The sequence below is a fragment of the Lemur catta genome, chromosome 21, assembly GCF_020740605.2.
Source record: "Lemur catta isolate mLemCat1 chromosome 21, mLemCat1.pri, whole genome shotgun sequence".
NCBI lineage: Eukaryota > Metazoa > Chordata > Mammalia > Primates > Lemuridae > Lemur > Lemur catta.
Genome location: NC_059148.1, coordinates 28,032,437 through 28,057,167, shown reverse-complemented (window position 1 = coordinate 28,057,167; position 24,731 = coordinate 28,032,437). Strand labels below are relative to the sequence as shown.

General features: G+C 45.7%; 2 protein-coding genes across 4 annotated transcripts; one reads left to right on the top strand and one right to left on the bottom strand.

Moving 5' to 3' along the window:
- Positions 1-56: 56 nt before the first annotated feature.
- EIF2B1 (eukaryotic translation initiation factor 2B subunit alpha) lies at positions 57-13,232 on the top strand. 2 transcript variants are annotated; one of them, XM_045534981.1, is made up of 10 exons: positions 57-160; positions 998-1,099; positions 2,267-2,403; positions 2,517-2,633; positions 4,364-4,476; positions 5,356-5,424; positions 6,451-6,526; positions 8,163-8,288; positions 9,027-9,239; positions 12,896-13,232. In XM_045534981.1, exons 1-9 carry the CDS (start codon positions 148-150, stop codon positions 9,189-9,191), a joined length of 918 nt encoding a protein of 305 aa, XP_045390937.1. In that variant the 5' UTR covers positions 57-147; the 3' UTR covers positions 9,192-9,239; positions 12,896-13,232. The 2 variants fall into 2 exon arrangements, with proteins under 2 accessions (XP_045390937.1, XP_045390936.1); XM_045534980.1 differs by lacking the exon at positions 12,896-13,232 and having other exon boundaries at positions 9,027-9,960.
- On the bottom strand, positions 5,004-24,495 carry DDX55 (DEAD-box helicase 55). 2 transcript variants are annotated; one of them, XR_006730745.1, is made up of 15 exons: positions 24,313-24,487; positions 21,821-21,871; positions 21,640-21,726; positions 20,713-20,804; positions 20,571-20,633; positions 19,571-19,720; positions 18,330-18,519; positions 17,187-17,269; positions 15,147-15,278; positions 14,138-14,230; positions 12,848-12,962; positions 12,181-12,349; positions 11,336-11,628; positions 10,498-10,795; positions 5,004-5,833 (listed from the first exon to the last, which is right to left on the bottom strand). XR_006730745.1 is itself a non-coding variant. In XM_045534979.1 (14 exons), the coding sequence occupies exons 1-14, from the start codon at positions 24,418-24,420 to the stop codon at positions 10,619-10,621; spliced, it is 1,803 nt and encodes a 600-aa protein (XP_045390935.1). In that variant the 5' UTR covers positions 24,421-24,495; the 3' UTR covers positions 10,060-10,618. The 2 variants fall into 2 exon arrangements, 1 of the variants encoding a protein (XP_045390935.1); XM_045534979.1 differs by lacking the exon at positions 5,004-5,833 and having other exon boundaries at positions 10,060-10,795; positions 24,313-24,495.
- Between the last annotated feature and the right edge of the window lie 236 nt (positions 24,496-24,731).

Here is a 24,731-nt window from a genome sequence, read left to right as displayed (position 1 = left end):
CGTACCCCCGGCCCCGCCCCCAAAGCGCCGGAAGTGGAGTGCGGCGGCGCGCCGCGCGCTGTCAATCCGTGTGGCTCGCGGCCGGCGCGGTCCTGCAGTGGCGCGGGCGGCTCTGGGACCCTCGGGCTCCTCACTCAGAGGGGTACCATGGACGACAAGGGTAAGCCAGGGTGAGGTGGGACTGCTGGGCCTACAGCGGAGCCGCGCAGGGCTCACACCGAAGCTGGGCTCCCGGAGAGGTCGTTGTCGAAGTTCAGGCTGCTCGTGTGCATGCGATTCCTCTAGTCGTAACTAAGCCCCCCTTGCTGGTCTCGTATCCAGGCCTGGGCCCTGAGAGTATCCGCAGACACCTGCCCGTACACACGCTGCTTCCTAGCGCCCTCCTCCAGAAAGGCCTCCGCAATGTTGATTTCCTCCTATGTGAAGCAGGAGTAAGAGTTCCTGTCTTGTTGGATCTGTCACTCAAAATCAAAAGAATAAGGCATACTTAATGTGCTCATCTACTATGGTTATTAAAGGGTTTTATTAAGTGAAAAACAAGGGCAAACTAATACAATACCTCTCATGTAAAGGAATAAAGGGGGTGGGGTGGAACTCTCATTTACACACGTGTACATATGCGTGTATGTGAATAGACTTGCATTAGCATATGTCAGGAGGGGTGCAGGAAAAATTGGTAAGGTGGCTGACTCAGATCGTCTCAGAACTTAGGTCCAAGGATAGGGGGAAGAATGACTATTAATCTTTTGGTAGGGCTTTAATTTTATGCCTTGCACACCAATAACTTTTTCCAAATAAGAGATCTTGCAAACAGTAAAGTGGTGTCTTCTCTATTCCTAAAAGCTGATACTTTTATCATGTCCCTGAAACCAAATAACCCAAAAAGAAAACATTTCTTAAATTATTTTGCTTCTTAAGGTCAACAATCATTAATAAGCTCTCTGGCCTTACATCCTGCTAAATGAATTTGATGAATCACTTTTTCCTCTTTTCCCAGAGTTAATTGAATACTTTAAGTCTCAGATAAAAGAAGATCCTGACATGGCCTCGGCAGTGGCTGCCATCCGGACTTTGCTGGAGTTCTTGAAGAGAGATAAAGGTAAAGACGTCATGTGTGAATATTCTGGGCCTTAGGAGAGTCTTCTAATGACTCTTAAAAATGCAGAAGGTGAGAGATGGATGTTTACTTGCATAAGGTAATGCAGCCCCAGGCTCAGCTTCTGCCTTCATTTCATGCCTTTTAATCTGGAGAGAGCCCTCAGGTTATCACTAGAAGGATCCCCTTCCATAAATGAAATATACTTTTAGTCAAGTGACCATTTTATATCGAGTTAGCCATGAAGCTTAAATTACAGCAATAGTTCAGCTTTACAGATGTTTATGGGGCTTCCACCTTGCACCAGATTCTGTGCAAATACTACAGAGAATATACCAGAATAAATTCTATTAATATTACTCATTGTGATGTCATACCAACTCAGCATCCTACATGTAAGCATCTGGGCATAGCATGACACCCTGTGTAACCAAAATAGTAATGATAATAAGGCCTTCTTTAATCTGAACTGCTGGCCTAGAGACGTGGGTCTTCCCACTGTACTTACAGTAACATCCAAACACCTTTGCTCACCTACACCACCTGGCAGACCTCATCTGCTGCTGCTACTCAATGTCCTTCCATGCTGTCCCTCACTGAACTCTGCTTCAGCACTGCTGGCCTCTCTCTTTCTCATGCCAGGTTTATTCCCATCTCAGAGCCTTTGTGTTGTTATAATCTGTACTTGGAACTCTTCCCACTGGCTCTGGGGCTGGATCCTTTCTTATTCAGGTTTCAGTTTAAATGGCCCCCACTCCAAGAGGCCATCCCCGTTCAGTAGCCCCACATTGCATATCACTGCTTTTTTTGTTCTTCCTTACATATATCTGCATTTTACTTGTTTATTTCTTTGTGTGCTTGCTTATTGTGTGCTTCCTCTCCATCAGAGCAGAACCTGTCTTTTTTTTCCCCCCCCAAGAGATGGTGTCTTGCTATGTTGCCCAGGCTGGTCTCAAACTCCTGGCCTCAAGCAATCCTCCTGCCTCAGCCTCCTGAGTAGCTGGGATTACAGGTGTGAGGCACAGTGGCTGGCTTGTTTTATTCACTGATATATCCCTAGCATACAGTATGCACCCATTAAATATTCCCTAAATGAATGAATGAATTGCAGACCCAGCTAGGGCCTGTGATACTAAAATGAACATCACATTCCTCATTTGGTCATTCCAGGGGAGACAATCCAGGGCCTGAGAGCAAACCTCACCAGTGCCATAGAGACCCTGTGTGGCGTGGACTCCTCCGTGGCCGTGTCCTCTGGCGGGGAGCTCTTCCTTCGCTTCATCAGCCTTACCTCCCTGGAATACTCTGTAAGCCCCTGCCCTCCCTCAGGTTACCTTTCCACTTCTCTATTTGGTTACACATGTTCTCAGCTTTACCTGGATCGACCCTGCCCTCTCTCATTTTGCTCTTTTCTTCCCAGGATTACTCCAAATGTAAAAAGATCATGATTGAGCGCGGAGAACTTTTTCTCAGGAGAATATCACTGTCGAGAAGTAAAATTGCAGATCTGTGCCATACTTTCATCAAAGATGGGGCGGTGAGTAGATATCCACTATGTGTGGTAACTATTAATAGGAGCAAGGGCTTTGAGTCAGACTGCCTGGGGTAAAATCCTGGCTCTGCCACTTACTTGCTGTGTAGCCTTGGACAAGTTATTTAACCTCTCTGTGCAGTTTTTTCATCTGTTAAATAAGGGTGACAATAGTACCTACCTTACAGGGTTGTTGTGAGGATTAAATAAGATGGTATGCGTAAGGGCTCGGCACTATGTCTGGCCCATAGTAAGTGCTATATAAATGTAGATGTTATTACAAATCGTTGCCATTGTAAACACAAACACACAGGGAAAGACACTGGGACAGCATGGATGATTCTTGATTTATTATAATAAGATGTTTTACTAAAGAAGTATTTTTATGGTTATATATGTAGTAAATTAGTCTGAATTAAATCAACACAGAACAGCTCTTGTCACTGGTTAATATTGAGCATCTTCTTGATGCCAAGTCAGCACTGGAGATTTTCTTTTTAACTTCGTTTTAGATGCTATTACAGAGATGCAAAGGAAAGACAGGAGCTGCAGGTTAAGCCAGTCTCCCAGCAAAGGGGTAATAAAACTTTTGTAATGTCTCTCCCGCCGGCATCACATCCTTTTGCTACCTAAGCCTCCACTGACCATAAAATTATTTACTTGCATTTGACTCTTAAATCTTGTCCTAACCTTTGAAGTATGTTATTAAATGATGTAATTGATGTGACTGGAACTTGTACAAAAGCCAGGTGCAGACAAAGCCTTTTTCGGCCAAGTGGAGGCAAGGCTGTGACTGCCTCTCACCGAGGCCTTCTCCTTCTGCAGACTCACCGTGCTGTCCCTGTCCGCAGGTTCCGCTGGCTCCAGCGTAGTGTAATCTGTGCATACATCACCTGCAACGCACTGAGACTAAATTTGGAGCAGAGTTGCTCCAATTTGAACATGTAGATGAATCACCTGGGGGTCTTATTAAATGCAGATCTGGGCTCAGCAGGTCTGGGGCAGGGCATGAGACTCTGCATTTCTAACAAGCTCTCAGGTGAGGCCCAGAGAGGAGCTAGAGAGCTGCGTCTACCGTCTTGCACTACAAGATCCTTTGCAGTCTTCCACAGAACAGAAGTTCCGTATAAGTGTCTGCACATTGTATCCATGCCACACATAGGTTGTATTTACCCCAAACATGCTTATAAATTTTTTAAAACGAGTTTCTCAACATTTCAATGTTGGATTTTCGGCCCCTCTGGAAAAATCAGATGGTCTGGCAGCAGCAGGACCACATGATGGTGACCACATAACAGCCACTTGACGGAGCTGAGGAGTCCTGGCTGTCTACTTAGTCTTTGCACTTTGCTGCTGGCCCCACCCAACCTACTGCAGTGATTTATGCTTGTAAGCCCAAGTGTGAAAACCTCAGAAATAGGGAAACCAACCCAAAGGAACCTCCTGGTGCCTTCCGATATCCAGGCTTTTATGTCTCGTAACACTGCGTGGGGTTCCCGCTTCTACGTCTGCTGGGGGAAGCGGGACCCATGCTGTAGTCTTCTGGCAGAAACTTTCAGCTTGTAAATGGGCTGGAAACTCAGTGTACTGTCACGTCTCCTTTCTGATTATATAATAGTTGGTTTGTGAGGAAGCACACGGAGAAGCTTAGGGTGCCAGGCACAGGCATTACGGTGCAGACAGTATAGGTGATCACCGGGGAGTCAGCCTCTTTGACAAGTTTTCTCAATCCACAGAAAATACTGACTCATGCCTACTCCAGAGTGGTCCTGAGAGTCCTGGAAGCAGCCGTGGCAGCCAAGAAGCGATTCAGTGTATACATCACAGAGTCGCGGCCTGATTTATCAGGGCAAGTACCTTTCTGTTCAATTATTTGCCAGCAGTCATTTTGAACAGCAAACTGAGGCTGAGAGTCCATCATAACAGGAACCAGAACGTGCCCTCTCCCTTCCCATTTGTCAGCATCAGCAGTGCCTTTGACTGTGCCTGTTCCTGCCCCTGGGAGAATTGCTGTGGATTTGCAATAGGTCACGGTGTAGGATCTGGGGGTTCTAATCAGAGGAACCGCAAGGGATTGTGTTGATGGAAAGTGTTTATTAAGGAATAGGTGATTGCTGGGCACAGTGGCTCATGCTTACAATCCCAGCAACTCAGGAGGCTGAGGCAGGAGGATCACTTGAGGTCAGGAGTTCAAGATCAGCCTGGGCAACATAGCAAGACCCTGTCTCTAAAAAATTTTTAAAAATTAGCCAAGTGTGGTGGCAAGTGCCTATAGTCCCATTTACATGGGAGGCTGAGGTGGGAGGGATCACTTGAGCCCTAGAGTTCAAGGCTGCAGTGAGCTATGACTGGGCCACTGTACTCCAGCCTGGGCGATAGAGTAAGACCTTGTCTCTAAAAAATATAATAAAACTTAAAAAAAATAAAATAAAAGGAATAGGTAATTCATGTCTCCATCTCTCCAGAAGGGAAAAACCTTTCTCCTTTTTCCTGAATTTATACCTCTTACCCAGAGTCCCTAAGAGAATAGTTTTCCAAAATACATACTTTTTTAAAAAAAAACCCAAATTCTTGTTTCCTTAGTCCAGAGTCTTGGAATCTGCCCCTTAATCTATTAACTGAGTTTCAAGTTAACATGACTCATCACTGTCCAAATTAAGTGACTTATCATATATTACTATGGGAATTTCTTGGACTTTCTCTAATGTTCTCAAAATGTCATCTTCAGTAAGAAAATGGCCAATGCCCTCTGCCATCTCAATGTCCCTGTCACTGTGGTGCTGGATGCTGCTGTTGGGTAAGTGCCCATCTTCCCTGAGCATCATACCTTCCCTTGCCCAGCCCCAGGGTTGGCTCAGAGCAGCGTTTTCAGATTCAAGGTTTGAGTCCCATTCATAAAACTGCACTGGGCAGCATCCCACCTCTTAATTAACAGCTGCTCTAAGTCAGCAAGCTCATTGTAAGGTCTTGATAGTGTACACAAAAGACAGGGCTGTAGGACGCTGGGGAGAGTGGCAGTTTGTGTCCATAGTTTTATGGATCCAAGTGTTTGTACATTTTAAGAGCAAGATGCCAAGGCCAGTCAGGATCAGCACTTAGGATAATCGGTGCTCTCTCTTCCTTTGAAGACCCGGGCTGTCTCAGTGGCACACTGAGCTGCTTTTCTCACCCTGGCAGCTTCTCTTCTTAAACCAAGGTCACTGTTCCTGTGAATCCATTTGGAAAAAAAAAAACCAAGGTCACATCTTCCTGGGATTATCAGTGTATTTCACAAGAGAAAACAGGAGTAATAGTCTCTTGGGAAGAAAACACATAAGCTAGATGATGAAGGAAATTAGGAATGTGTTCAAGAGCAGGCATTTTGAGGAATCCTAACTGCTCTCTTTAAAAGGTGAATTGGCTTTCGCCCTACTAGAAGGATTGCCTAACACTTTGTTCCAACTTGAGTTCACATCAGCTTTTTAAATTTTCATTTTGTTTTTATTGAAGTAGAACAGAAACTCCAGAATACCACTCTAGTAAGGACAAATACTGTATCATGAAATTCTTGCTTCAGTTACACAATTACACATGTGTGCACATGCTGGGGGGGCAGTGTGGAGTGTGTCTTATTGTGGGGTCATGATCAAAAGGGGTTTTAATGTCCCTGATAACAACTCCAAGGGCCAATCGTCTCATGTTTTAAGTCCTCTTTTGAAAAAAGGTAGTAATGGGATGAACTTAGCATGATGAAAACGGAATACTGACCTTCGCAGACGGTGGTACTACTAATGAGCCAAGAAAAGCAAGCATGAAAAGTTTTTCTTTTTTTTAATTTCCTTAGCTATATCATGGAGAAAGCAGATCTTGTCATAGTTGGTGCTGAAGGAGTTGTTGAAAACGGAGGAATTATTAACAAGGTAGGAGCCTCAGCTCTTCCCAGTTCCTTGCTCAGGACTTGGAGATGTCTAGCTGACCCAGGACACCACAACAGGATTGTGTGTTGCGGTTCATTCCTCTCCTAATCCTGCTTAGCTTTAGGACTTCATCGTGGAATTGAACTGTTGACCAGTTCCCATGAGCCACTGCAGTGGTCAGATCTCTTTCTTTGAAGATTGATCGTAAATTAAGACAATGTCATTTATATTTATACAAAATGAGCTTTAATTAGAACTGGGGTTTGTTTTTTGTTTTCATTTTAATTGAACATATTCAACCTCTACATAATATTTTATTCCAATTTCTTTATCCATTGCTTAACCTGGAAAGGTTTCATGAAAGTTTTTCTTTTAGGTTTTTTAGTATTTTTTAATGGTAAAATATATATAAAAATAAAAATTTTCCATTTTAACCATTTTTACGTGTACATTTCAGTGGCATTAAATGTATTCACATTGTTGTGCTACCATTAGCACTGTTTTGAAAACTTTTCTACCTCTATCTATCTGTCTATCTATCTATCTATGGGACGAGGTCTCACTCTGTTGCCCAGGCTAGAGTACAGTGGCACAATCATAGCCCACTGCAGGCTTGGTCCTCCTGCCTCAGCCTCCTGAGTAGCTGGGACTATAGGTGTGTGCCACCACACCCAGCTAACTTTTTTATATTTTGTAGAGACAGCATCTCGCTATGTTCCCCAGGCTGGTCTCAACTCTTGGCCTTGAGGGAGCATTCCTCCTACCTCGGCCTCCCAGTTAGCTGGGATTATAGGTGTGAGCCACCATGCCTGGCTGTTTTGAAAACTTTTCAGTTTCTTCCCAAAGAGAAACTCTACCCATTAAACACTAATTCTCCCTCCCTTATCCCCAATAACCTCTATTTCACTTTCTATCTCTGATTTTGCCTATTCTAGGTACTTCAAATAAGTGGAATCATATAATATTTGTCTTTTTGAGTTTACTTATTTCACTTAGCATGATGTTTTCAAGGTTCATCCGGGTTGTGGCACGGGTCAGAACTTCTTTTCATGGTTGAGTAATAGTACATCATATGGATATGTCACATTTTGTTTATCTACTTATCTGTTGATGGATACTTGCCTTGTTTCTACCTTTTGGCCATTGTAAATAATGCTGCTGTGAACACTGGTGTACAAGTTTCTGAGTGCCTGTTTTCAATTCCTTTGGGTTTATATACTGAGGAATAGAATTGCTGAGTTACACAGTAACTGTATGTTTAGCTTTTTGAGGAATTTTCACAGTAGCTGTACCATTTTATATTCCCACCAGCAATGCAGAAGGGTTCCAATTTCTCTACATTCTTGCCAACACTTGTTATTTTCTATTTTTTAAATTATAGCAATCCCAGTAGGTGTGAAGTGGCATCTCACTGTGGTTTTGATTTACAGTGCTCTAACGACTAATGATGTTGAGCATCTTTTCACACACCTAGTGGCCGTTTATATATCCTTGGAGAAATGTCTATAATCTTCTTTTTAAAAACATCCTCTTTGACTCCAAAGCCAGAATTACATATATTATGTTCATACGCTTTCTGTTGTTTCTACTTGAAATGTGCTGAAGAACTCATCATTCTCCGTTCTCTCTGACTTCCCAGATTGGAACCAACCAGATGGCTGTGTGCGCCAAAGCACAGAACAAGCCTTTTTATGTGGTTGCAGAAAGTTTCAAGTTTGTACGGCTCTTTCCACTAAACCAGCAAGACGTCCCAGATAAGTTTAAGGCAAGAGTTTTACATATTTGAAGGGATACTGAAGTCTAAACTGAAAGCTTTGAAAAACTGCAGTGCTAGGAATGTTCCAGTAAGTTTTTCACTTCCCACTGCTATTTCCCCCAACATTTGGGATACAGAGATAAGTCGGTGGTTGGACAAATACATTTGCCGCAGAATGTCCGTCTTTCAGTCTCCCGTTCACTCAAGCAGCACTATGTGGGCTGAAAGGTGGGAAGATGGTGGTCGGGTCCCAGCTTCGGAATCCACTGTCTGGGCTCACTCCCATCTTCACCACTTACAAACCATGTGACCTTGCACAAGTCCTTTCATGGTAACCTCTGAGTTTGTTTCCTTATCTGTACAAAGGGATGGTGGCGTCTCATAGGGTTGTGAGGATTCTGAGATAAGCCAAGGAAGGGCTTAGCACAGAGCCTGGCATGTGGCAAGTGCTCTCTAAGCAGACTCTAACTGGTTACCTTGAGAGGTGTGGAGAAGTTAATCCGGCACATGAATGAGGGGACCTGTGACTTACACTTTTTGTTAAACTACAGCTCTTGGTGAGTAGCCACCATGATCTGGCTTGCGGGGGTGACCCTGCCCTCCCCACCAGCGTGCTACACAGCCAGCTTCCCCTGTTTTCAGAGAGCAGTCGCAGGCAGTAGCACACTGACTGCTCAGGCCAAGGCCCCACTGGTTCAGAGCCAGGAAGATTCCAGGCAGGCTAACGTGTGGTTCTTCTCTCCTCAGTATAAGGCAGATACTCTCAAGTCTGTGCAGACTGGACAAGATCTCAAAGAGGAGCATCCATGGGTCGACTATACCGCCCCTTCTCTAATCACCCTGCTGTTTACAGACCTGGGCGTGCTGACCCCCTCGGCAGTCAGTGACGAACTCATCAAGCTCTATCTATAACCACCAGGTCCTTTCCTGCCACCGTACACCTAATGTAATTGAGGCAGGGTGAGTAGCCACATGACCTCCCAATGAGCCAGGCCAAACTGAATTGTTTTTTGTGAAGACTTACGGACTAAGGCTTTAAAATCATAAATCTTGGAGAATCTTTCTTACTTATTTCAGTCCCATCTGAAATGTGGCCGTGGCCGTGGTTCTATAACCCAACCTAAATTGTGCTTACGGTTTCTAGAAACTTCCATGTTCAGTTTCCAAAAATACAAGTTAGATTATTGGCTACTGAATGAAAGGTGTGCCCCAGTCCACCTCCCTTCAAGCTGCCCTGCACTCCAGACTGACTTGCCAAAAGCATCCATAAAAGAGATACAGGCCAAAAAGCAGGTGTCCCTAACTACAGCCACATCCTCTGCAATAAATGGCTAATGGCTGGCCAGGACATGTTACACCTGGTGCCTTAAAGAAAGGCAAACAGCAACTGCTGAATTTGCATCTGGCTTCCTGTGGTGAGCACGACCCAACAGGATCAAGCCAAACGGAAAAACCGGGGTACCGAGAGAACACGAGGAAGGCAGAAACGGCATTCAGCAGTCGTAACCTGCATGGCTCAGCACTAATGGAGATGCCTTCCAGAGTATGTCAACTGAAATTCTGTATCTGTAAAAGATGTGCACTTAACTTTAAACTTGTTTGGGACCTAAACAGCTTTTTAAAATTATACTTGGGAACAAATTCAGCATCTTTTCAAATAAATTATATGAAAGATTTTTGATACAGTGCTGTATCAATTTGCAAGCTGACCGCTACAGTGTATTGGCCATCTTCATGACAACACTATGCAGCCACATTCACATACTTAAGATGCAGCCAATTAGAAGATTACACAGTTTATTTAACAGAAGGCATAAAAATTATAGTAACTTTCTATCCCAGAAAATCACTTGCTTCCTGTTTTGCAGCTACTCACCAGTAAACAGTACAGGGACTATTCTTAGAAGACCCTAGCACCTTAGCCACCTCTGCAGGTGCTCTGTGCAGAGCATCACAAGGTAGCTGAAGTCTGGCGGCAGGCAGGGACACCCTTGGGTCAGTGCCTAAAAGTACTAAGGAACTTTAAAAAGCCTAAAATCAAGTATATTTCAGTATCTGTGTGTAAAAAAATTATAACCTCAGGAAAAATGAGCTCTTTCATTTTAAGTGATCCATCAAGATAAATAAATATTGACATCTATTACTTATACTCAAATAATTTTACATTTTCTTCTGTTGGAATTCTTTAAGACTGCTATGTTTTTAGTAAAATACTCACGAGTGTGAGATCTCTCATTTCCCCAGTGTGGAAGGGTTCCCCAGTGTGGAAAGGCAAACGGGAGCCACGTGCTGAGTCTGGGGCCAGCTGTGCCCTGGTGGGCTTATCTGTGGCGCTGGCATCAGCCGTCATCTTCCAAATCTGAGATCCCTAAATCTGTCGTCTTGATTGTTCTTTTGCCACTTGTCAACAATCCCTTCTCAAATTCTTCTTCAGTAATTTTGCCTTTTTTAAACCTTTTCAAGAGCCTTGTGTCATTAAGTAGTTCCTCCATGTCCTCATCTTCGATATCAGAACCCTAAGTGCAGAAGAAACCAGCAAACTACTGAATTGCTTAGCAACAGTGTTCTAGTGAAATCAAAAAAATTTTTTTATGAGGCAAAGAATCTGTTGCCCAGGCTTGACAGCAGTGGCACAATTATAGCTCATCGTAACCATGAACTCCTGGGCTCAAGTGACCCTCCCACCTCAGCCTCCCACATAGCTGGGACTACAAGCATAAGCCACCATGCCCAGCTAATTTTTTTTTTTTGAGTAGTGATGGGGTCTTCCTATGTTGCTCAGGCTGGCTCTCAAACTCCTGGCCTCAACTGACCCTCCCACCTTGGCCTGTGCATGAGCTACAGTGCCTGGCCCAAACCAGCAATTTTTAATTGGGAACAATAAGCTCTTTGATCTATAAGCTTCCACAAATACAGCAAGTTCCCTGCCCTTGTTGCTAAGGTAATAAAGAAATTTGAGAGCCCCACACAATTCCTATTTGAAGATTCCATTACAATAAAATGTGTTCAGAATTCCAAGTTAAAATGTAAATAATAAAAAAAATTGCAAACTTCACCTCTTCTCTTTTCCTTTTCTCATTCATTTTTTTCTTCTTTTCTTTTTTGGCCTTCTGCTTTGACCACGCTTTATTTTTTATGAATTTTCTTCTCCCTTCATTTTCTGTTTTCTCTTTTCTTTGTTGCTCCAATAGTTTCTGCCTCTGCTTTTCTCTAATTTTATCTTTAAATGGAATAGTGTCTGTATTAACATCCACGGGCACAAAGTCTGGAAACTGCTTTCCTCTCAGTTCTGGCATCTTAGGCATCTTCAACAGGGCAAAACCTCGAGCGAGACTGGCAAGATCAAGGTCTAATTAAATCAAAACATAAGAGTTAGCAGAGTGCAGTGGTGCGATCATAGCTCACTGCAGCCTCCAACTCCTGGGCTCAAGCCATCGTCCTGCCTCAGCCTCCAGAGTAGCTGGGACTACAGGTGTGCACCACCATGCCTGGCTAATTTTTTAAATTTTCTTTAGAGGTGGGGTCTTGCTATATTGCCCAGGCTGGTCTCAAACTCCTGACCTCAAGTGATCCTCCCACCTTAGCCTCCCAAAGTGCTAGGATTACAGGTGTGAGCCTCCACACTCAGCCTCACAATATAATTTTTCTACAAAAAGATTTAATGGATTCACTTTAATTAGAATTAAAATAATTACATGTTTAGAAGGCAAAAGGGAATGAATATTCAGCAGCCAGTGGCTGGTTTATCCTGTGTCTACTCAAAGTTTAGAAACACTCTCTTTTAAATGTTTAGAAAATATTAATGCCTAACATTTTTATAAGACAAAGCAACTTCATCTTTGAAAGAGCATCAGGTAGTTAAGATAAAGACACAATTATGTGAAGAAAAAGTACAACTTACCCTTTAATCTGAAAATGAGGTTGCATTCATGCTTTGCATAAGCCTGGACATACGACACAAAAGCTTTCATGCCCTTTTCAAACACAGCTCTGTCGGCCAGGGCCATGGACTTGAGCTTTGGCAGAAGGTCAGCTGTGCTCTTCTGGAGCTTCATCTCCTGCAGGGGACACTGCACAGAGACCACATCCTCACCTCTGGCAGGCATCACCTCACCCCAGTGCTCCCCATCACAGCCACCCCAGTGCTCCCAGTCTTGAAAAGCAAAACAGTTCATTTTAATCTTAGATCAGAAGTCTGGAGCCCAAATCCAACCCAACTATTTTACTTGGTCCAAAAAGTATTTTAAATTTCTAAAAGAAAATTTACAAAGAAGATTTTGCATGATAAATCTTCCTGATCTGGTAGGAAAGTATGGCAACACTGGGTCCTTCTTCTCAAGTAGAACCTTTGCCTGGAGCCCAGCAGTGGCTGCAACCCCGTAAAAGGCTCAGTCACCCCACAACTGAGCTGCCCCCACAGCCTTAACGCCTGCCAGGGTCCCGCACTGACATCACCAGCCCGGCCCCTGGGAGTCTGCAATCCCTAATCTAAGTTTCTGACCATATGCCAGAGAACTCTGCAGCTACTCTGTCCCTGGTGTTCTATGTGAAAAGGGAAGAGAGCTTACTTTTTGGTTAATTGCAAGGAAATTGATGTATGACTCTTCCATGGGCAGGAGGAACACCAGGGCACTGCCACTGTGGCCAATGCGGGCTGTGCGGCCACAGCGATGCACGAAGGCACTGTGAGGACACAGGATGGGAACAGGCGCCCGGGTGAAGACGGCTGAGCAGAGCTCAGGCTCCAGCCACGCGACTCACATGCTTTGAGGAGCCACCAGACACCACAGCTCAGTGTGGACTCAACCACCTACTAGCGTGAGAAACAGAACAGCTGGCAAATTAAACAGACTTTGCAAACAGATAAGATTCTGTAAGAGTAGAAAATTTGAGAAACAAAAGTATAAAGAATAAAATTAAAATGACCTATAATTTCAGAAGTAACCATTATTTTCATTTGAGGGTTTATATTTATAGGCATTTTCCCACATTTGGAAGCATATATTAGGAATATATATTCACTTTGGAAAAAATAATTACAATTTTCATACATGGTTTTAAGTATTGCTTTTTTCATTTAAACATTCTATCATGCATTTTCTGTAAGAAATTTCAGTATTTGAAAATATCTTTAATTGCTGCAATATCCTATCACTTTCACCCAGGGAATAACCCAGGGAAATGAGTGGCTTATTCACTCATTTGCCTATTTTTGCTTTTTTTTTTTTTTTTTGAGACAGACTCTCGCTTTGTTGCCCAGGCTAGAGTGAGTGCCGTGGCGTCAGCCTTGCTCACAGCAACCTCAAACTCCTGGGCTCAAGCAATCCTACTGCCTCAGCCTCCCGAGTAGCTGGGACTACAGGCATGTGCCACCATGCCTGGCTAATTTTTTTTCTACATATATTTTAGTTGGCCAGATAATTTCTTTCTATTTTTAGTAGAGACGGGGTCTCGCTCTTGCTCAGGCTGGTCTCGAACTCCTGACCTAGAGCGATCCACCCACCTCGGCCTCCCAGAGTGCTAGGATTACAGGCGTGAGCCACCGCGCCCAGCCCTATTTTTATTTTTTAAGAGACAAGGTCTCACTCTGTCACCCAGGCTGGAGTACAGTGGTGTAATCACAGCTCACTATAGCCACGCCTAGTTAACTTTTTAATTTTTTTAGAGACAGGGTCTCACTATGTTGCCCAGGCTGGTCTTGAACTCCTGGCCTCAAGCAATCCTCCCACCTCAGCCTCCCAAGTAGCTAAAGTAATCTTCTGATGAACACCACTACATGTTTATCTTCTCAGAATTCCCATTTCATTAAGCTACATTCCTAGACAGAGAAAGGGCAGCAGCAGTGCACCACACTGTACCTTGCATTGCTGGGAGGGTCGTACTGCAAAACCCAGTTTACTTCAGGAATATCTATCCCCCGGGCCATCACATCAGTGCACACTAAAATCCCACTAGAAAATGAGAAAACAGCATTCTGAGTAAGGAGGTCACAGTCTTCTTCATCACCGTCAGTCTTTTTGTTTGTTTGTTTGTTTTGGTTGAGACAGGGGTTTGCTGTGTTGCTGGGGCTAGAGTGCAGTGGCGTCATCACAGCTCACTGCAGCCTCAAACTCCTGGGCTCAAGCCATTCTCTTGCCTCAGCCTCCTGAGTAGCTGGGACTGCAGGCATGTGCCACCGTGCCCGGCTAATTTTTTAATATTTTGTAGAGATGAGGTCTCGCTATATTGCCCAGGCAGGTCCTGAACTCCTGGCCTCAAGGGATTCTCCTGCGTCAGCCCCTCAAAGTGCTGGGATTACAGGTGTGAGCCACTGTGCCCAGCCAAGAGTACTTTTAATATAGCCAGGATGCTCAATGATTAAGAAAAACAGAAAATTATTATTTATGTGTACAAACAGAAACAAGTTATGGTCGCCTAAGAGACCACAAGTTCCCTGCCATGTAGTCACAACCCTGACAACTGATAGACAGTTTCCATCCCAACAAGACTAACAAGATTGCTCCTTTCTGCTCAATCATCCAATTGACAAATAGTCATCACAACCCTCCACTGGGCCAGGCGTGGAGAAAGCCGGGAAGGAACGTAATACCCAAGACTCCTGTCTGCACGGAGCCTACAATCCAACAGGGAGGCCCCACAACTAAGGCACTGACACAGCAAAGCGTAAAGGGGGTGAGGGCTGAGGAAAGGGTGCTCCGGGTGTTTATGCCAAGAAGACGTGATAAGCGGGTTCGAGAAGGAAGAGGGTCCCAGATAGCAAAGACAACACATGTGGAGGGATATGGACAAGGGGGAACAGGGTAAGTTTGGGGTCCTGCGAAAGTGTAGTGCAGCTGGAGGTCTACATCTCCAACAAAGCCAACCCACCTCTGCAATTTGCGGAACTCCATGAAGATCTTATTGCGCTTATATTTCATCTTTCCATGAATGCACATAATCTTCACACCCTTCACCAGGGCCTCCAGAGCCTTCCCGTAGTACTCCACACAGGCACAGGTGCTGTGAGAAGGGAGAGAGGCCTTAGTGTCATTGGCCATCTTGGTCCTTCTACAATTGGGGGAGCGAAGCAGCGAATGACAGGTGCAGCAGATGTGACCTAACTATGAACCCCCCTTGGGGGAATGAAGAGAGGAATGGCTGTGACTATCACCCACCACTAAGCTCCAGACCGGAAATCCTCTCAGCCAATGAAAGGTCAATCTTTTGACAAAAATCCCTCAAACATGAGATAAACACCAACGATATATTCTACCGTCTAAAGATGTTCTAGCAAGTGGACTCTCCCTGGGCTCCTGAGAAAGGAATTAAACTGAAGTAGTCATTCAGAACAAAACAATGACATCTTAGACACAAACAGTCTTGTAAAATTTTACAACACTCCTGCTTTTCCTTTGAGGAACTTCTTCCCTAATTAGCAGGATTTCCAAGGGCTCAGCAAAATACCCAAGTTACACCACTGAGATCCCTTCTCCTAGATATTTGGGACTTGGGGCTGACATCCAAAGACTAAAGGGGACTAGAGCAGGGTCATCCCAAAGAGTATGTGCCCTAAAGAGATGGCCCAGGAACTCCTGCCCAGGAACTCTCTGGGACACCCCGGATCCTGCCCTCCCTGGGGGCTGGGCACTCAACTTTCCCTTTGGGTCTGTGAGCTCCTTACCCAGCAACCTTCTAATAAAGTTCACCCAGAATCCCTTTTTTTTCTTACTCGGAAGGATTCCAAAGTGACTTCCCATCTTTTTGCAGATGAGGGAACTGAGGCTTTACCAGGGACAAAGAGCAAGTGGCAGAGCCAGAACCGAGGTGGGACTCCTCTCTGCTGTTCCGCCCACTATTCAGCTGCAGCACTCCAAGCTGGACTAACTCCCGTCTACTTAAACACCTCCACTGTGCTAAGTGGCTGCTACCAGATTCGCCATTGTTTTCTGCCACGAGTCACATGAGCTGTGTCACACAGTAAGGGTCACAACCCCACAGATCCTGAAAGCCATTTGGTGGGTCTCAACCAGCATGTCTGAAAGTTAAACGAGTAGAACAGAACAGAAAGCATCAGAATGCATCCCGAGTAGAGTGCACAGTTTTGTGAAACCTTTGTTTTATTTGTGTGTATTTGTGTGTGTACTGTGGGTCAGTCAATACAGATAATGTATTTTGTTTGTAGAATGACAGAAAAGAAACATAAAATGCTCTTGGTATTGCCAAAGATCAACACTTTCATATTTGGAGGAGAAGGAACAAAAAACAAACAAGCAGCCCAAAGAACACACACATCTGTTCCCATCTTGCCTTCCGACCACAAGACAAAACCCCACTGTGGCAGACGCCGTGGGTGGCTGATCAAATGCCATTCCCGAACACTTCTTCCTTCGCCTGCCTCTCCAGAGTCATTTTCTCTGCCGCTTCTGAAGTGAAGGGGTCTGTGTGACCCACTTTTGGGCTCTAAGGTGAATTCATAGCTGAAGTCAGCTAGGGCGAAGGGGTTTCTGAGAACATTTTTTGCTTTTCTGGTCCAAAAGGATGGGTATAGCTAACACTGCCTTCCACCCTCTGTGCCTCTCCTCCTCTACCTACCCTCAGTGCACACACGACAGGGTGTTACAGTGGACACCTGGAAACCAGGAGGTGACACACAGGAGGGAAAGGACCAAGACAATCACATAAACATTGACTCTGAAATTACTGAGACATCAAACCAATGTCAGAAACTGCCTATCTTTGAACTTCTTTTTATGGGAGGAAAACAAACTCTTCCTGTATGAGCCACACAGGTTGGGTTTTCAGTTATTTGCAACCAAAAGCATTCATGAGAGAACCATCCTAGATGGAATCCAAACCCAAGGGCCACACGCACCTGCGCATTCTGGGTGTGGCTGAACCTGACTCCCATGCCAGAGACCACAGGATTACCTGAAGAAGACCAGGTGCTTTTCCTGCTTATGATTTCGAAGAAAATGTACCAGCTGATTAAATTTCTCATCTGCCTTGCATACCTACAAAATGAAAAGGGAAACTACTAAAATAAAAACATTTATTGGCAACAATAATCTCCATGGCTATTTTTAGTTTTGGTCTTAAATTTTAAAGGACCTAATTTTTTCCATGAATAGGACAGACTTTAGTCAGAATGTTAACCAATCTACCTAGTTCAGAATAAACGTTAACATGTGCTGTTGTAATGGTTAATTTTTAAGTCACAAAATCATGGAGCTCGGAGAAATATAGTCACCTAATGCAACAGTTTCCGAATCCCAATCCCAATATACACGACAGCTGTAACACCAGCTCCAGCGCAGGTTTTCACAATGCAGATTCCTGGGCACAGCATACGGATTCTTATCCAGTAGGTCTGGGATTGGACCCAAGAATCTGTATTACTTAAGAGTTCTCCAGGAAATTCTGGTGCCAAGTTCAGAAGTCACTGCTCTAAGGTAAATACAGATTTCCAGAAAGGAATGTACGTAATTATCTGAAAGGCCTCCATGGAGACAGACCCCACTGTGTCTCTTAAAAATGCAATCAAGTCCTCCATTCAAACCGCCAAACTGGTGCCATTAAATTTACCTGAATGCATTCCTCCTACTTTTACCAAAAATTTTTTTTTTCACACAGTCTTGTTCTGTTGCCCAGGCCAGAGTGCCGTGGCGTCAGCCTAGCTCACTCACAGCATTGCTTGAGCAATCCTCCTGCCTCAGCCTCCCGAGGCTGCTGCTCTGTAGCCTGGGTGACAAAGCAAGACCCTGTCTCAAAAAAAAAAAAAGAAAACCCAAACACTTGGTCACTGGTCACTTGAGGGTAGCAGGGCCAGAGACACTGGCCTTGGAGATTGTGCTTAGAATACATTTATGCCCAAGATAACTTCCTTATTCACTCATTCAACAAGCAGGACCACCCAGACCATTTGTCCTATCTCTGTCCTCAAATGCCTTTTAAATGTGCCACAGGATCTCATTATATAAATTCACTTTCCTGTGAAGCACAGGTGAATCCCGAGAGCACGTGCCGTCACTACTGAACCCCAGGACTGAGCAAGAGGCAGGCCCAGGTGCGCACCATGTAGTAGTTCTCCAGGCGGGAGGGGGTCTTCTGGGTGCTGCTGGCTGCCACGCCCTTCTCCTTCACCGAGACCCGGACGGGGTTCCGGAGGCCTGCTCTCACCAGGTTCTCCACCTCCTGCGTCTGAGTGGCAGAGAAAAGGCCCGTTCGCCTCTGCTTTGGCAAAAACTCCAGGATGGTGTTTATGCTGAAAAAAGAAGGCTCACACTTAACCCCTCACTTACCAGCATAATCAAAACAGTGCTTCATGATACTAATAGGTATTTAAAAAGACTGAATAAGAAGTCAGCAAAATATTTACAATAGGCTGGGCATGGTAGCTCACCCCTGTAATCCTAGCACTCTAGGAAGCTAAGGTGGGAGGATAGCTTGAGGTGAGGAGTTCGAGAGCAGCCTGAGCAAGAGTAAGACCCCATCTCTACCAAAAATACAAACAATTAGCTAGGCATGGTGGTGTGCACCTGCAGTTCCAGCTACTCAGGAGGCTGAGGCAGGAGGATCGCTTGAGCCCAAGAGTTTGAGGTTGCTGTGAGCAGTGATGATGCCACTGCCCTCTAGCCGGGTTGACAGAGTGAGACTCTGTCTCAAAGCAAAAAAAAAATTTCCAGCAGATATTACTAGGAAGTGAGGTTACGGGCGATTTTTGTTTCTTCTTCATACTTTCATTTTTCCTAGGTTTCTCCAATGTAAACATAAATTTATACCTTTACAGTGAGGGACAATTAAAAGAAAAGAGTGAAAATTTTTTGAGACTAAAACCCACTGAATATAGATTTTTTTTTTAAGAGATGGGATCTCCTTCTATTGCCAGGCTGGAGTACAGTGGCCTGATTACAGCTGCCTGCAGCCTCAAACTCCTGGGCTCAAGCGATCCTCCCACCTCAGCCTCCCAAAGTGCTGTGATTACAGGTGTGAGCCACCACACCTGGCCAAGACTTTAAATGGGTGAATTGTGTGGTATGTAAATTATATCCCAATGAAGCTGTTTATTACGAACAACAACAACAAAGGCAAAACAAAACCATGAAGTCATGCATTTTAAGAATATCAAAGACAGAAGGACTGGAATTAAATTTGTGTGGTAGAATCTGAAGGATTAAACTACACAATAGTTTGAAACTCCAATGTGGTTAACAGAGACACTTAGTCAGTAAGTGGTAAAGGAATCCCATTTCGCTCCCCTTTTCTACCAGGATCACCCACCCACCCAAAGCCAGTGAAGTCCACAATCCAGTTACCTTGCCTCAAATCCCATGTCCAGAAGTCTGTCTGCTTCATCCAACACCAGGACATCCAGGGAGCGCACACAGCTGGCCAGATCCAAGCCTTCGGCCTTCCTTCGGAACATGTCCTCCAAGCGGCCTGGCGTGGCCACAACAATGTTCCCGCTATGGAAAGAAAGTTAACATCTACCATACTCTCTGGATCTTGGGAATACCGGTGATGGTTAATACCAGGTTTCACACCCCTAAAAGTCATCTAAGTCCCAGGGAAGAGAAAGATGACCAGGAGACTGGAAGAGAGTGCTGCAGGGTAGAGACGGCAAGCGTCATGAGGAGACAAGACTGGGTTCCGGGCTACGATCCAGGACCCACGGGCAAACTCCACCCCCAGTCCAAACCCGGCCTGCCGCCTGTCTGTGAGAAGCATTTCCTTGGCACACAACCACGCCCAGCCCTTCACATGTGGTCTGTCGCTGCGTTCACACTGCAACAGCAGCTGAGTAATTGTGACAGAAACCATATGGTCCACAAAGCCTAAAATATTTACCATCTATCTGCTCCTTTACAGAAAAAGCTTGCCAACCTCTGACCCACAGCAAGTTACTTGACCACTTTAGGTCCCAGGTAACTCATCTGTATAATAAAATGAAAGACTGACAGAATGAGACAGCCAGAAACTGGCAGACCAAGGGCCAGATGTGGCCCCACAGACTGGCTGACCTGCAAGAAATTCCTTTAAAATGTGGATCACGTGCCAACAGAATAAATCAGGGGATTACATGTACAAACCTGGAATCCCATCTTCTTTTCAAAAAACTCCAAACCTGGCAATTCTGAGCCCAGAGTCCAGCCAGGTAACTACCAACTGGAGGTGAGTATTGAGGGCACCTACTGGCCAGTTCCTCACAATCTGCCCCCCACTTACACTCACAGGTAGGCCTAAATCATACAACAATTTCTCTTAGGTTCAGTGCAAAGAACAAGCAAAGAAAGAAGTGGAAGCAAGTAAACTTACCCTTGTTGCTTAAACCTCTCAACATCTTCCCCAGGATTCCTGCCACCGATCCAAAGAATCTGGCTAAAACAAGAAACAGGTCTTTGAGCAAGTTGGGCAAAACAACAGCCACGGCTTAACAGCGATACCCCACCCAATTCACCTGAACTGTGGGAAGTGCTTCGTGAAATGTGCCAGGACCTCGTCTATTTGAATGGCCAGCTCTCGAGTGGGGGTGATGATTATGGCTCCAACCTACCCACGTGGACGGAACAGACATGGTTAGCCGCACATGGGACTCCCAGAGCTGAACACACAAGCCCCGCTCCTGCCACCTCACAGGGGAAAGTTCCTAGAGAAACAGCACTTCCCGGACTTTAGCTGCACCATCTGGTCATAGCATATACCAATTACTTTGAAGTACCATCACTGGTCATTATTCACTGCAATTATGCTTTGTACAGTCACTGCAAACACTGAGTTGGCAAATACTGAACCATTGCTCCTAGGGGAAATACAGGGTTAGGTTCCTGCCAGTCTCTGGGCATAACATTTTTGTTAACTGATCAATACATAACCTTGCTGTATGTTTCGTTTAAAGACACCGTGTTTTACACATATTGATTCATTCACATTGAACCCGTGGCCAAGAGCTCCATAACTCATGCCTGAATGAAGCTTATCTAACCCACACACTTCGTCTGCACATCATAACCTCCTTGGACTCAGAACACTATCTTGCACCTCAGCACTACATTACTACGGGGCCATTTTAAACAGCAAGATCACCAAGAAAAAGCACAAAAATGTGAAAAACATGGCACTAAAGAGACCACACAAAGGACACCGTGTACAGTCTGAGAGCTGAAATGAAAGGCAGCTCTGGCCACATCCACAAATGACCGTGAAAGCACCCCGAGCATCAGCTTGGGGGTTATACATTTTAAAGGGCAGGCAAATTTACAAATGTAGAATCCACAAATAATGATGTTGACTGCCTTTTAGTTATTCAAGATTTTAACCAGCTTCCTACCCAGCTGTGAACTGACTGATGACTAAGTGAAAATAAATCACTTTTGCAATTCCTCACCTGACTCTTTTTTAACTTCTCTTCCCTTCTCAGGAGAATTTCCAGAATGGGAATGACAAAAGCGAGTGTTTTGCCACTACCTGTGACCTGCAAAGGGAGAGGAAGTTTTCGTTTGCATTTTGTTCTCACAGTTCATTCCAGGGAAAACATGAGGACAGGATGATGTACACAAGGCACTCACCGCTTCTGCGGCGACATCTTTGTTTTTCATGAAGAGAGGGATGGTTGCAGACTAGAGAGAAATTGCAAAGCACCGGTTAAAGAATGCTATGAACTCACAGGCGAGACCCAAAGCCCTAGGCACATACTGGGTGCCCAAGTCACAGCAGACCCCACCCCATAGAGGGCTCTGAGTGACCAAGGCACCACTGAGGAGTTGAATCAAACATGCAACACAGACGGTGTGGTGGGGACAGCAACCTGAGCTGGGAGCTAACTGGGAGTTCTGGATTCTAGTCCCGTCTCTCCTGCTTTTCCACTCTGGACCAGGAAGCGGTGGAAGACATTGCGTGCTAAGGTCCTTTCTAGCTCTAGTATCACAGAAGAATGATTCAAATAAACCCTGTCATTTTAAGCATTGTGAAGTGCCTCCAGATTTTGAGAAGCCTGGCCATTTGGTCTCAGGTCTTGGCCTCAAAGTTGCTCTTGGTCCCCAAAGCCTGAGCTCACCTGCATCGCAGCAGATGTCATCCCTCTCCAACTGCCTCTACACCAGTGGTTCTCACCCTGGGTGATTTCTAACCTCCCAACGACCCAGGGAACACTGCAATGTCTGGAGACATTTTTGGTGGTCAAAACCCATGGCAGGGGGTTGCTGTCAGCTGGTGGGTAGATTCCAGGGGTGTTGCTACATCCTATAATGCCCAGGACAGCTCCCACAAGAAAAAATTTTCCAGCCCCAAATGTCAAAGTGGCAAGGTTGGGGACCCTGCCCTAGACCACTGCCATCCAATAGAAACATAACGTGAACCACATACATCATTTTAAATTTTCTAATAGCCACGGTAAGAAAAGTAAAAAGAAACAAATGAAATAAATGTTAATACAATACATCCAAAGTATTGCCACTCCAAAACTTAATCAATATTATTACAAAAATTAAGGAGCTATTTTCTATTCTTTTTCCATATGAACTCTTCAAAATCCAGTGTATTCTTTTATAATTAGAGTACATCTGAATTTGGACTAACTGTGTTTCACATGCTCAATAGCCACGTGTGTGTGGTGACCACTGTAGTGGAGGGAGAGCTCTAAGCAGTGAACTCCAATGGCAGAGACTGGGTCTTATCTACACTACATTCCCAAGGCAGAGCACAGGGCACCCCCAGTCTTTCTCTGCAGCCCTGCCTGCTTGCTCCACATCCTTCCTGGGACTCTTATGGACAGCTCCAACTCAACAGTTTAAAACAGAAGTCTGGGTTTTCCCTCCAAAACCTGTCACCCCTCCCAGACTTCCTCACCTCGGGAAATGGTAACACCAAACACCCAGGTACTAAGAGCAAAACCTTCGGGTCCCTCTAGATTCCTCTTTCATGACCCCCCCCTTCCAGTCTCTCAGCAACCCCAACGCTATCCTGAACCTGATTTCTCCATGTCCACTGCCTCCACTCCACCACCATCTCTCCCCTAACGATGGCCTCCAAACTGACCTGCCCCCTTCTCCACTCACCCCTTTAAAGGCCATTCTCTACACGGAGATCACAGCTCTTTCCTTTTTGTACGTTTCAAACCCATAAAAGATGGCTTCCCACTGCACTGAGAATAAAATCCAAACTCCTCCAAGACCCCGCACAGTGCAGCCCCTGCTTTGCTCAGCTGTTACACTACTCTCCATGCCACAAAGGTCTTTCTGTTGCTCAAAGCTCATTTCCAGACAAACCCATGGCATATGCACTGGCATTTCTCGAAGCTGGTATTATCTGCCCCCAATCACCCCACAGCCAGCTCCTTCTCGATCACTCAGGTCTCAGCTCAATGACAGCTCCTCAGAGAGGCCTCCCCTAACACACTACCACATCAGTCTGTTTTATTCTTTTATAACGACACCAGCTGAAATTATCTTATTCTTTTACTTCTTTCTGTAGCTCCTGCACTAGAAAATAAGCCCATGAACAGGAACCAACACTGCCTAAGGCCCAGAAGGACCTGATATATAGCAGGTCCTCAAGAAATATTTCTTGAACAAATGAATTAATTGGGTCAGGGTGCTTCACTTCGTGACACAGTAACAATAACGTTTTTATTGGGCGCCTATAATGTGCCGACATTGGTTTATTTCACCTACACAATGACCCTACGAGGCAGGTAATGTTATTTTCATCGCTTCACAGAGAAGGAAAATGAAGCACAGAGAGGTTAAGTCATTTGCCCGAGGTCTCACAGCTAGAGCGGGCAGGGCCAGGATGTGAACCAGGCACTAAGTCCCCAGCACCCAAGGGCGAGGTGCGGTGCGGTGGAGGCGAGATCCCGGCGTGGGTGCGCCGCCGCCGGGTCACTATCCCGCGTCTCATCGCGGGAGTCCGGGCAGCCTGGCGACGGGGCAGAGTCCCAGCTGGAGGGGCGAGAACCCCAGGGCTCGCGTCCTAGTTCGACCACCTGCCGGCCGTGTCCGACAAGCGGGTGCCTGCCCCGCTCCCAGCCTCACTTTCACAACTGGGCCCCGGGGACGGATACCTGCACCGGCGTCATGTACGGGAAGCCCAGCTCCCGCAGCGCGCCCAGCACCCGTGGGTCCAGCGGCACCGGCAGCGCCTCCCAGGAACCCTCCGTCACGTGCTCCATGGCTCGCTACTCCGCCGTCTGCGAGGCCGCCGCCACCCGGACGCCTCCAGTGCACTGCCAGCCAGCACTTCCGCTTCCGGCAGGTCCCTCGCCCGCCGGAAACCGCACTGCAGCGGCAAAGTTCCGCAGGGCTGGGAAGGCGCTCTCACCGCCGGAGGGAGGAAAAGTCGACCGCGGGAGCGGGGAAAGCGGGCGGCGGGGGCCAGGCCCGAGTAGTTTCCCCCGTCTTGCGCAGCCTCTCTGGCCCCCGGCGCCTTTCCACCCCAAGCAGGAATTTTGGCGGGAAGGATTCTGGCCCGGCCCCCCAGCTT

Coding starts and splice junctions, on each gene's coding strand:
- DDX55 (XM_045534979.1), bottom strand. CDS start 24,420: ATGGAGCACGTGACGGAGGGTTCCTGGGAGGCGCTGCCGGTGCCGCTG. Junction 21,872..24,312: donor CGTACATGACGCCGGTGCAG/GTATCCGTCCCC, acceptor ATTTCTCTCTAG/TCTGCAACCATCCCTCTCTT. Junction 19,721..20,570: donor GAGAGGTTTAAGCAACAAGG/GTAAGTTTACTT, acceptor TTCTTTCCATAG/CGGGAACATTGTTGTGGCCA.
- EIF2B1 (XM_045534981.1), top strand. Junction 4,477..5,355: donor TCGCGGCCTGATTTATCAGG/GCAAGTACCTTT, acceptor TGTCATCTTCAG/TAAGAAAATGGCCAATGCCC. Junction 5,425..6,450: donor GTGCTGGATGCTGCTGTTGG/GTAAGTGCCCAT, acceptor TAATTTCCTTAG/CTATATCATGGAGAAAGCAG.